The 11,978-nt window shown below is 38.7% G+C and overlaps 2 protein-coding genes across 2 annotated transcripts in view; one reads left to right on the top strand and one right to left on the bottom strand.

Moving 5' to 3' along the window:
- Positions 1–623: 623 nt before the first annotated feature.
- il17c (interleukin 17c) lies at positions 624–3,672 on the top strand. The gene is made up of 3 exons (XM_032522561.1): positions 624–707; positions 820–1,040; positions 3,279–3,672. Exons 1-3 carry the CDS (start codon positions 624–626, stop codon positions 3,529–3,531), a joined length of 558 nt encoding a protein of 185 aa, XP_032378452.1. The 3' UTR covers positions 3,532–3,672.
- A 7,573-nt stretch (positions 3,673–11,245) lies between these two features.
- Positions 11,246–11,978, bottom strand: part of utp4 (UTP4 small subunit processome component) — a 14,180-nt gene continuing 13,447 nt past the window's right edge. Inside the window, 1 exon segment of the mRNA XM_032523328.1 lies at positions 11,246–11,518. Coding sequence (XP_032379219.1) covers positions 11,402–11,518 — 117 coding nt within the window. The 3' untranslated portion in view covers positions 11,246–11,401.

The following is an 11,978-nucleotide window of genomic DNA, read 5'->3' as shown; positions in this document are numbered from 1 at the left end:
TAATGTAATGTTACTTTTTCTAACTTTCCTGTATAATAAATATATGAAATTAAATGAAAAAATGAAAATATTTTGAGCCATGAAAGTGTTAATTTTGACTTCTTTTGGAGAGTGGGTTGTCAAATTGTCAGATTGTTGACAAATCAGCCTCTTCTAAATATTAGGGGGACATATCCTCGGGGTCCCTATGGCTACAACACAAAGGTTACCTAGGAGACAGCCAGTGAAAGACTTGTTGATGTTCTGATGATTATTGCCTCACGTTGGTTCTCAGGTCAAGAGGGCATTCTTAAAGTAGACTGTGAGCAACAGTCTCTGGTTTCAACACGGCATATTTCCTGTATGGCGTCAGCCTCTCTGCACTCTCAGATCCTGTGTGTATGTGTGTGTGTGTGCGCGTGTGTGTGCGCGCGCGTGTGTGCCAAAAATTCCTGGCCTGCCCCTCGGTCCGATGCCTTCCCATGACAACACAGTATCCCTCACACCTACTGGTGTACTTTCACTTAGAAAGAGGAAGTAAAGTATTAAAAAAAAAAAAAAATAAAAAAAAAAAAAAACCGTTTCCATTTCCTCATGCCGCGGTTTTCCCCAGGTGCACCGACTCAATAAAAGGACCGGTCAGGATGATTGCAAGTCAATACAAAAGGGGTTCCCTCGTTAACAGTCAGCCAGACGCGAAGAAGAAACAGAGCGTGGCCATGAAGCAGGTGAGTGTGAGTGCCATCCACAGAGAGACAGAACTGCTGCTCTCTCCTTTGCTCTCTCCATCCCATCAGCTGCCTTCTGACTTTCTGTCCACCCCCCCCCCCCCCCCCACAGATTATCATCTTTGGGCTTCTACTCGTGCCCGTGTTGACGTACGGGATGAAGTGCTATGATGACCACGAGCTGCAGGCTGCAGCCTGGAGGAAGTTGAATTCCCACTACCCGAAGCTCGTGGAGCCCCGGGTCGCCGCGGCCCCTGACTCACCTGTCTCTTGCCCCGTGGAGTATTTCCCTCAGCACTTCCACGAGAGGTCCCTGTCTCCCTGGAGATACGAGTAAGTAGCATCCTCTCGCATTCCACGGTTATTTGATTAAAAAATGTCAGACAGGCCCCAGGGCACAGGATGGAAATACTTCTTTGGGTATTTAGGATGAACTTTGGCATTGTGGTGCTGTGGTGATTTTGCGTCCTGGATAAGAACTTAAGGTAAAAAAAAAAAGTATCACTATGAGTCCATTTTGTTCTGAAATTTCCAAAACGTTCTTCGAGTTGTTATAGGCCCACGTCAGGTTAGGAGCAAACCTTTCTAAGATGATTGGCGCAAGCAAGAGTTTGCATGTGATGGAATGGTGCAGCCACACACACCAGGTGTGTCTCAGCATCGTAACCTTCTCGGAATGATGAAGTATCAGGGGGAAAATTAAGATTTGCACAACAATTTGCGTCCGTGCATCATTTTCACCTTATTAATTTGGTTTTGTGCACTTGGTCATAGGATGTGAGCGCAGATGACGCGCTACTATGCGCCACACCCCGTCGCTATAAAAAAAGAAAAGAAAAAAGGGAAAGTCCTCTGTAGTTACGTGTGTATCTAATGACTGCAGCTGTGTTGCCACATATCCACTGGGAATATTGTGAATTGCTTCACTGTTGCACTCTATTAATTGGCTGTTTGTGGCTGACCAGAGGGTTTGTTTCCTGTTTACGTGCAGTCCGAAACTTTCCAATAGTCCAGTAATGCTCCAAAGTCCTCCTCTTAGAGCTCTATTGTTACATTTAGGAGCTTGATTTGTCTGTTTGGTTAGAAAAAATTGTCATTAAACTTTGTAGGGCAGCAACCACTGGGGATTTTAGGCACTAGGGACTCAGTGGAGGAACTGTATTCAGATCCATTTTGCATCCTGTGCATATTTCCTAAAATAACTTAAATGCATCTTTTTCAGTAGGTGACACAGTGCCGTTTATAATCTAGCAAATTAGCTATTGCAGTGTAAATTGTTCTTGATTTATTGGGAAAATTGTCCCTTGTGGGAGCCGGGCCCCCCAGTGGGCTGGGGTCCTGAGACAAGTTATCATCTATTAAATTAATCTCCAACTTTTTGAGTTTTGTTCAGTTTGACTTATTCTTTTATGGGAAAAAAAGTCAAAATTCTGTGATTCCAGTGTATTATATGTGACTGTTTACTAGTTTCTTCACTCCTCTGTGACATTAAAGTGAATATCTTTGAGTTGTGGATAAAACAGGACATTTGAGGACGTCGTCTTAAATGTAAAAGAAACATAAATCAACAAATAATATAACTGTTTTAAATGAACTCCTAATGACAACCCTCTGCTATACTCAGAATATTATATATAAAAATGGTTTAAAATAAGACCCAATGACAGTAAAATGAACAAGCAAAATAATAGATAAAATAATGAAAATGAAAATAAAAAACTTAAAAACAAACAAAAGTACAACTAAGAGACAAAAGCCATAAACAGGTGAGTCTTCAGCTGCTTTTTAAACGTCAACAACAACGAAAAAGTTTTTTTTTGGTGTACAAGAAGAAGTATTTTAACATTGAAATTTGTTACATTTTCATGAAAGCATATCAGTGTATTCATATTAATGTATGTGTGATGTGTGTGTAATCTGTGTAAATTGCAATTTCCACTTGCGGGATTAACAAAGTATACATTGTTATTATTATTATTATTAGTAGTAGTAGTAGTAGTAGTAGTAGTAGTAGTAGTAGTATTATGTGTGATGTATGTGTGTAGATGTGTTTGTTGTGTTATGATTGTCTTGCTACTGGATGCCTAAAATTTCCTTTGGGATGAATAAAGCATCTATCTATCTATATATCTATCTATCTATCTATCTATCTATCCCTCCATCCCTCCATCTATCCATCTATCCATCCCTCTATCTATCTATCTATCTATCTATCTATCTATCTATCTATCTATCTATCTATCTATCTATCTACTTTTCTCTAATCTGATTGTAGTTGAAAGTAAGTTTGGTTTTAAAGTTTTTCTGAATGTCATTTATTTATTAGTTGCTCTAGCTTTTCCAACGTTTTAGACATATATGGTAATAATGATGAAATGATGAAAAATGAGAAATTATGTAAACTTTGCATCTTTACTCAGATAGGTTAATAATAATGGTTTAAAATTCTTTAAAAAATGTAACATTTTCTTGAAATAGGCCCCTATACCCTCCGGCAAACTCTTATTGGATGTCCCATCTCCTCCCTGTGTTTGGACACGCTGCTCACTGCCTCTTTCTGCTCCTTTTCAGACTGGTACCAAAGAAGGATCACTTCCCTTCCACCTATGCCGAGGCTAGGTGCCTGTGTCTAGGATGTATCCTGATCCAAAACAAGAGCCAGCCGATGGAGAGCCACGACTACAACTCATCCCCCGTGATCCAGAAAAAGGTGTTTCTCAAAAAGGAGCCCTGCAGAGATGGGAAGAAATACTATTTGAAGCGCGTTACTGTTGATGTAGCTGTGGGCTGTACCTGCCTCCGAGCCAAAATCACCCCCCAGTAGGGGTCCAATCCAGACCGGCTTTCACACTGACACACTACAATTCACGTTGTGTTTGTTTTAAAATGCATCAAGTTCTTTAGAAAGTCTAACTCAGCGGGTTACAGGTCCTACATAGGGAACAATGGTCCAGCATGCTCTCTGATTCTCTGAGTTAAACTTGGATTTATAATTAAGAGTCAAAAGGTACATGAGCCTTTATTTATTTATTTTTTATCATAATTGATAGGTCTATAATGTGTGTTATGTAGGTCTTTATAGGCTGCGTGCTCTCTATTCTGACAGGTTTACAGCTCTGCCAAGTACAGCTATTATGTAAACTGCGCATTTGACTACTTTTCATATTGATGGCCTTGCCATCGAACACAATAGCTATTGTATAGTTTTGTAAATTAATAATTTAACCACTAATAATATTTGAATAATTATCTATTTATTTTTTGGATTTGTGTGTGAAATCTTTGGGCATTTGAATGCTTTAGAATGCTTATGAGTGAATAAGGAAAACTTTGTATTTATTCATATCGGATATCTTGCAGGTTTTGTCCCAGTGGGACTTCTTAATAAGTCTGATGAAGACTAAATGTTCAGCTTCTTTGAAGCAAAATAAAGAAAACATATTTGAAATAAAACAAATGCTTCTGTTTTTTTTATATTCAAAGCTTGATATTAGAACATGCAAGGCTGGACAAAGGTCCAAAGGACAGGTTTACTAGGTTGGTAGCTTGTTAGGGACGCATGACTTTCTCTGGGACGTGAGACCTATTTATACAGGATTTGTAGGTTCCAGGTATCATTGTCTAGTAACCTTGTAGGTTGGTGTGAGTGTGTGTGGTCTAAAAGTGGTACAAAAATCATGTTTATTTAACATTACGAGGACATATAGTCACACACTATGACAAATGACAGATTACATAACAAAGTCCAAGACTGATTTCTATTGTGGTCCTTGACTTACAGTAAAGCTTCCAAAGATACAGTCTATGTGGTTAGCAGATGTCATCCTACAGTATGTTTTCCTCAATGAAATCACTCCAAGTCAAAAATCCATTCAAAATTATATATTATATACAGCTTACATTCCTAAATTTCCCCATAAATGATAATTTGACTCTATTTTAAATTGTGGTGGGTACTTGTTATTTTAGTCACACTGTAAAGACACAATAGGTAGGGTTGGGTCCCAGACTGTGGAGATATGGGATTGCCACTGGTTGCAGAATCAATCATTGTCAGCACCTGGGAGTACCAGAAGCTAAAGACAACAGTCGATTGCACTTATCGACACGTGACTACATACATTTTAAACAGAGATTCAAGTTCCGTCTTGTTTTCTGATCCCAGTTTGCTGGTAAAATTGTAGACACATTTAGTGAATGCCAAAGAGACTGGGAGAACAGTGCACTCTTATGTTGAAACGAAGGAAACATGAGTAGAGAGTTGAAAACCATTCATCACTTGCAGGTGTTATGATTGCGTATGAGTGTTGGAAAGCATCCCAGCATGCATGGGGCAATAGATCCAGGTACACAAGTATCATGTATGTGTGCGGTTCCTAGTGTTATTTTGTCATCTGTTATGTCAAACCATGTTTTCACATTATATTAAGTCGGTGTAAAAAACATTTTACAGCAAAAGAGCATGACACAGTCTGGCAGTGATGCATTTATTCTTTGGCCAACTGACAACCAAACTTCTCCAAATATTCCACACTCCTTTACCAACATGATCAGTATTTATAACCCATATGAGTCGATGAGTTGATCCCCGCCCCTGCAGTCATTGTCGAAGTGTCCTTGGGCAAGACGCTGAACCCTGAGTTGCCCCCGGTGCTGCGCATCGGAGTGTGAATGCGTATGAGTGTTTATCTGATGAGCAGGTGGCACCTTGTACGGCAGCCCCGGCCACAGTGTATGAATGTGTATGAATGGTGAATGTTTCCTGTAGATGTAAAAGCGCTTTGAGCAGTTGTTAAGACTGGAAAAGCGCTATATAAATACAGCACATTTACATTTACATTATTCAGATCAGACGTTCAAAGACGTGCAGGCTTGGAAATAAAAACAAATCTACCTGCATTTCTTTTATTAGATTATATGTTTGCAAATGTTAAAAAGAAGCCATGCCTTCTGGGAATCCCCATGGTGAACCTATGATGTCTTCTGACTACATTCTCTACCATAAGCTTTTTTAAAGACCAGTGTTCGATACATAGATATATTTATATACAATGCTGAGTAAGACAATTTATATTGAGAAGGCTATTCATGCTTTAATAAGCTCTAGACTGGACTATTGCAATGCCCTGTGTGTGGGTGTTTCCCAGTCCTCTGTTGACCATCTCCAACTTGTCCAAAATGCAGCAGCCCGCCTGTTAACGGGCACGAAAAAACGAGACCACATAACTCCGATTCTTTATTCTCTCCATTGGCTCCCGGTACACTTTAGAATTAAGTATAAAATTGTATTGTTTGTTTTTAAAGCTCTTAATGGCCTTGCCCCATCTTACATTTTAGACATGCTGACTATTCGTAATTGTGGTAGGACGTTGAGGTCATCTAATCAACTCATGTTGGAAGTGCCCAGGTCAAAACTGAAACACTGGGGTGACCTTTTTCGGTTTCTGGACCTAAGCTCTGGAATAAGCTGCCCAGTGAGATGCGTATCATTACGGACCTGGGTCTTTTTAAATCAAGACTTAAGACGCATCTTTTTAGGTACCTAGTAATGTGATGGCACATTTGTATTGATTGTATTGTTTTTATTTTTTTTTATCTTTTCTTACTTTTCTCATTCATTATTGTAATTTTTGTTAGTGGTGTATTGTTGTTTTAAATCTGTGGTTTTATATGTTGTGAAGCACTTTGGTTCACTTATCTGTTGTTGTAAAGTGCTATAAAAATAAAATACATTTACATTTACATTTACATTTACATATTACTATGTGTGTGTGTGTGTGTGTGTGTGTGTGTGTGTGTGTGTGGATGGGGGTGTGTTATTTTCAGAACATAAGAAATACTCATAAAGCAATACAAGAGGAAAAGAGTAATTGAAAACACACACACACACACGTCTTACTATCTTTGTGGGGACCATCATTGACACAATGCATTCCCTAGACAAGCAGCGTTTCGTCATCTTCTTCTGTTGAGGTTTGTATAGCTGGCTCCGTAACAATGCCACGTATCCTTTGTAAGCGATTAAGTGTCAGCTATTATTAGCAAACCTTTGTGCTCATATGTCAATGGCACTGACGCTTAATAAAGTCTTTGTTATCGTCTTTGTATATGTACTGTACATTCCACTGTGACGCGCTGCCGGGTGTCATTGTTTATTTAGATTGTTCTTAGATTGTGTAACTCTCTCCCACACACACACACACACGCTCTCTCTTACATAAACAAAAACATAAATTATGTATCTATAAACATGTATAAACTTATTTCACTAAATTATGTCATTTATTTTGTTTCATCTTTATTAACTTACATGTAATTAACTAACTAATTCTCCCAGGTCCATTGTCTAAAATGTTCTGTTGCTTGAAAAAGAAAGAAAAAGAAACAGTTTAAAAGTATTTAAAATAGATAGTGTATAAATAGTTATTTGGTCTGGATCAACAGATGTGCTGTACATTTCCAGGATAATTGTGGGATGTTCCCCACCTTCCACTCTCTGTGTGTTGCCGTTCTCCAACTCTGTAGGCTTCAGAAAACAACAACCTATCAAAATAGCAAGCTACATGCTGAAAATGGCAACAAAAAAACAGGATGGTGCAACAAGATTGTAAAGATTTACAAAGAATATTTTTAAGATATTTATGGCTACACGACAAACCTGTCAATCATGTCATGTCTGTAGGACAGACGCTTAGCAATGCTAACCCACGCCTTGTGTGCATTCAAATAGCCGTGAACTTGTTTTTGGGTGTCGTCCACGTTTTCGTTTTTAACTTTGACACTCTCACCACTGTGTGCTTTCCCTTCATTTAACCGCTTGATCGTGCTTTGGCAATGATTGTGGTCACGGTGAAAAAGGAAACAGGATACAAACAGTAATTTTGATGACATATCCAATCACCTCAACTTCCCCCTTGTGGACTTTGTAGTTCTATAACAATGTCCCACTACTTCCTCTTTTGCTTTTGATGGGCAGAGTCATAAGTCCTGACGTTTCTAGAGTGCTTTGTCATTTGAACATTAATAAATGTGATTTTTGGGCATCTGTATGGGTTTTTCTCACTTTTTGGGATGTATTACTGCCTCTTGCTATGCTTAACTCCTCATGTAAAAGCCTTACTGTCAAGACAGACAAAATGAAACACTCATACATTAATAGATCATTTAAAATGCAACATAGCCTACCAGGTCTGTTAGAGGGGCAGTGAAATGTCCATGCGGGTCTCTAAATCAGAGAAAGTGCCTGCGTGTGAGTGTGTGTGTGAGTATAAAACCCTTCCTCTCTCAAAGGGACTTGGAGACTGTTATTCTTATTCCTTCTCGTATTGACTACTGCAATTCCTTGTATTCTGGGATTTCCCAATCATCTTTCTCACGCCTGCAGCTTGTCCAGAATGCGTTGCTAGATTGTTGACTGGTGCCAGAACGAGGGATCATATTTCCCCAATATTGGTTTCTCTTCACTGGTTACCACTCAATTATATAATTGAACTTAAGGTACTGTTACTTGTTTTTAAGGAATTACATGGATTGGCCCCTTTATATATTGCGGATCTCCTTACGTTACATAACTCCCCTTAGATTGTCTAATCACTTCTTTTTTAACATCTTTTAACACACAAAATTAAAAACTCAATAAGAAGTATCCCCAGGGTGAACCTATGGTGTCTTCTGACCACATTCTCTACCATAAGCGGTTTTAAAGACCCATGTCTGACACACACACACACACACACACACACACACACACACACACACACAGGGTGCAAGATATAACAACTCAATATTGACCCATAGCATTGACTTCTGTGATTATGAAGTGTTTTGAACAACTTCTGAAAACATATATCAACAACAGCATACCTGTCTCTATTGATCCATTACAATTTGCATATAGATCAAATAGGGCTGTGGATGATGCTGTATCCTTGGCATTACATACTGTGTGTCAACATCTAGAGGGCAGGGATAAATATGTCAGGATGCTTTTTGTTGATTATAGTAGTGCTTTTAACACCATCAGACCCTCTATCTTAACATCTAAGCTGTTAGACCTGGGCCTCTGCAATTCCATCTGTAAGTGGATACAGGATTTTCTAACAGGTCGCCCCCAGATAGTTAGAGTTGGCACTACATACTCAGGCTGTATAGTGCTAAACACCGGAGCACCCCGAGGCTGCTGTCTCAGTCCCTTATTATATAGTCTGTACACATATGACTGTATGGCAAAACATCCCACTAATAGTATTGTGAAATTTGCAGATGACACTACTGTGATAGGACTCATTGACAGCAATAATGAAACTGCCTACAGGGATGAGGTGTGTAATTTGATCAAGTTGTGCCGTAAAAATAATTTGTCCCTTAATGTGGAGAAAACTAAGGAGGTCATCATAGATTTTAGGAAGAACAAACTCACACATACACTTGTCTATATTAACAACTCTCCTGTTGAAATCGTCAACACGTTTAAATTCTTAGGCATCCATATTTCAGACTCCCTCACATGGTCGTTTCATATCAGATGTGTCGTTAAGAAAGCACATCAGAGGCTATATTTTTTTGAGATGGCATGTCTCTTAATATTCTACAGAATTTCTACCGTTGTACAATTGAGAGTATACTGACAGGTAACATTGTAGTGTGGTTTGGTAGGGCTACTTCACATGATCGTAATATTCTGACAAAGGTGGTCAAAACTGCATCTAAAATCATTGGCGTTCCACTTGAACCATTGCAACATATTTACTGGAAACATAGTACTAAGAAGGCACATAGTATTATGCAAGATTCTAGTCATCCTGCACACAACCTTTTCTCCCATCTTCCATCAGGGAGACGTTTGCAGAGTATCCCAACGCGTACATCACGTTTTAGGGATAGTTTTTATCCTCAGGTAATAAGGTTACTGAAGGATGGCACAGCAGGAAGGAGGGCTGGGGTCTGTATTTAGTCACTCAGCCACTGTTTACTGTGGTGGTTAAATGGTTTTATGTTTTTAAACTATATTATTGTTATTGATTGTTACTGTTGACTGGTGCTGAGAGAGTGCAATAGGGCATACTGTATTTCATTGCTGTGGTAGTTGTACTAAAGTGCATATGACAATAAATTCTGAACTTGAACTTGAATTTATCGCGATATATTGAAACTATGCAATATTTTGTTTATTTTGTGGAGCGCTGTGTGGCTTAGTTGTGTTTGATTTAAAGCTCGCTTGAAATGCTATAATAATCATGTTTCATTGGCCAGATATCGTGCCACTTGCACATGTTAGTACACGTCAGCGCACGGGTCCATTACGTGACAAACCCTATCACATGTGTGCTTATTTCAACAGAGTGACATTGTGAGTGAAGAAAAAGAGAAAACTAAATGGAATGAATCAGAGAAGAGAAAGAAAAGGTGTGTCCTGTTCTCTTTATTTATATATACTGTACAAGCAGCAAAAGGGATAAGGGATTAAACCTGGGGCCTGTTGCACGAAACCAGGATAAGGGATTAAGCCGGGTTATTCAAGTTATCCTGGATGAATTTAGTTTAGACTTGGTTGCACGAAAGCAGAGGCACCTAAATTACCATGGAGATTTAATCTCCACAACTAGCATGGTCCCGACCCGCCTAACAGCCAGGATTTATTAATCCTGGATGGTTTTATGTTCACTCAGCAGTGGGTTTACCTTATTATCATCAATCAAAATACAACAGGTGAATATTGCTGTTCAGTTAAATACAGTTAATATTTTAACATTGTGACTATTATTTTAAAATTATTTATGTTGCTGTTATATTGCTGGAATCTTTCCCTTTATGAGGTCGTAAGGGGGAAGGTTACCGCCCCTTTTTCTGCTTTGTAGTGTGTTCAAAATAATAGCAGTCCAACATCACTAACCTCAAATCATAATTTTGGTATAAGTGATATTTCTACATGGTAAATAATTTACTAGTAAATGTTGTAGTCATATAAAATGTGTCATTCCAGACATTGCTCTGAGGAACAGCGGACTTTAGTTGAAAAGTAGATTGGAGAGGGGAAACATAAAGAAGTGCAGAAAAGTACAGGCTGCTCATCCAAAATGATTGCAAATGCCTTGAAATGGCATCCGAAGTCTGAACGGTGTGGAAAAACCCAAAAAATAATCTTAGCCGAGTACTGTTGTGATCAGAAGAAGGCTATGTGAAGCAAAGCTATCAGCTAGAAGCCCCCGCAATGTCCCATTGCTGAAAAAAGACATGTACTGAAAAGGGATGTTTCTCATTCTGTGGTGTTGAGCCTATTTATCTCATACCAGGGAACATGGATCAGTTTCAATACATCAAAATACTTCAAGAGGTCATGTTGCCTTATGCTGAAGAGGAAATGCCTTTGAAATTGGTCTGTCAATAAGACAATGACCCAAAACGCACCAGTAAACCAGCAAAGTCTTGGTTCCAGATGAACCAGATTGATGTTATGGAGTGGCCAGACGTCAATCCCATAGAACACTTGTGGGGTGACAAAAATACATACACACAAACGTTAAAATAAACACACACACGTTTAATTTATTACTTTATCAAAGCATTTGTTTTTAGTTTTTTACAAAAGGGACACATACACACTTGTTGAAAATGATTTTAGATGCAAGAGTCACATTGCGGTAACAATCCTTTCCTCTGACATGAACATTCCAGCGGAGACACCTTCACTTCATTTATGTAGCAAACTTCTTCTGCCGGACAGGTGCAGGCAGCTGAGCCATGATGTTCAGCAGGGGCCGCTCCACTACCACCAGAGACTGGTCCTCCAATAAGCTCACACACATGAGATGCTGTAGGACCAAATATCAGGACAACAAAAAACGTCAGTAAGATTATTGGGAAAATTAAGTATTTTTCTTTACAAAAAATGAACTTGTAACCGAGCGTAGTTAACAGGTTCTCTGCTGGCTTTATATTGGGAATTTAATACTGTATACCTTCACAATGGGATGTAAATCACACATTTTATCATGATATATTATATTGAAGGATACAATTTTTACTGGTATAAAAAAAGTCTGCAACTAGGGAGCATATGATCAATACGAGAGGATAGTATAAGCCCGTTTGACACCCTAAGTTACATTTATATTAGTGCTGTCAGTTAAACGAGTTAACGGCGTTAATGCAAACTCATTTTAACAGCGTCAATTTTTTTTAATCACAAGATTAACGTTCTTTTCGGCCTTGCAAATTTTGTAGTTTTTTTCACAAGCTGTTGCAACAACTAGTAACGTTAGAAAAACTACA

The sequence above is a fragment of the Etheostoma spectabile genome, chromosome 8 (assembly GCF_008692095.1).
Source record: "Etheostoma spectabile isolate EspeVRDwgs_2016 chromosome 8, UIUC_Espe_1.0, whole genome shotgun sequence".
NCBI lineage: Eukaryota > Metazoa > Chordata > Actinopteri > Perciformes > Percidae > Etheostoma > Etheostoma spectabile.
The sequence above is the reverse complement of the archived record's forward strand: the minus strand, read 5'-3'. Positions and strand labels throughout refer to the sequence as shown.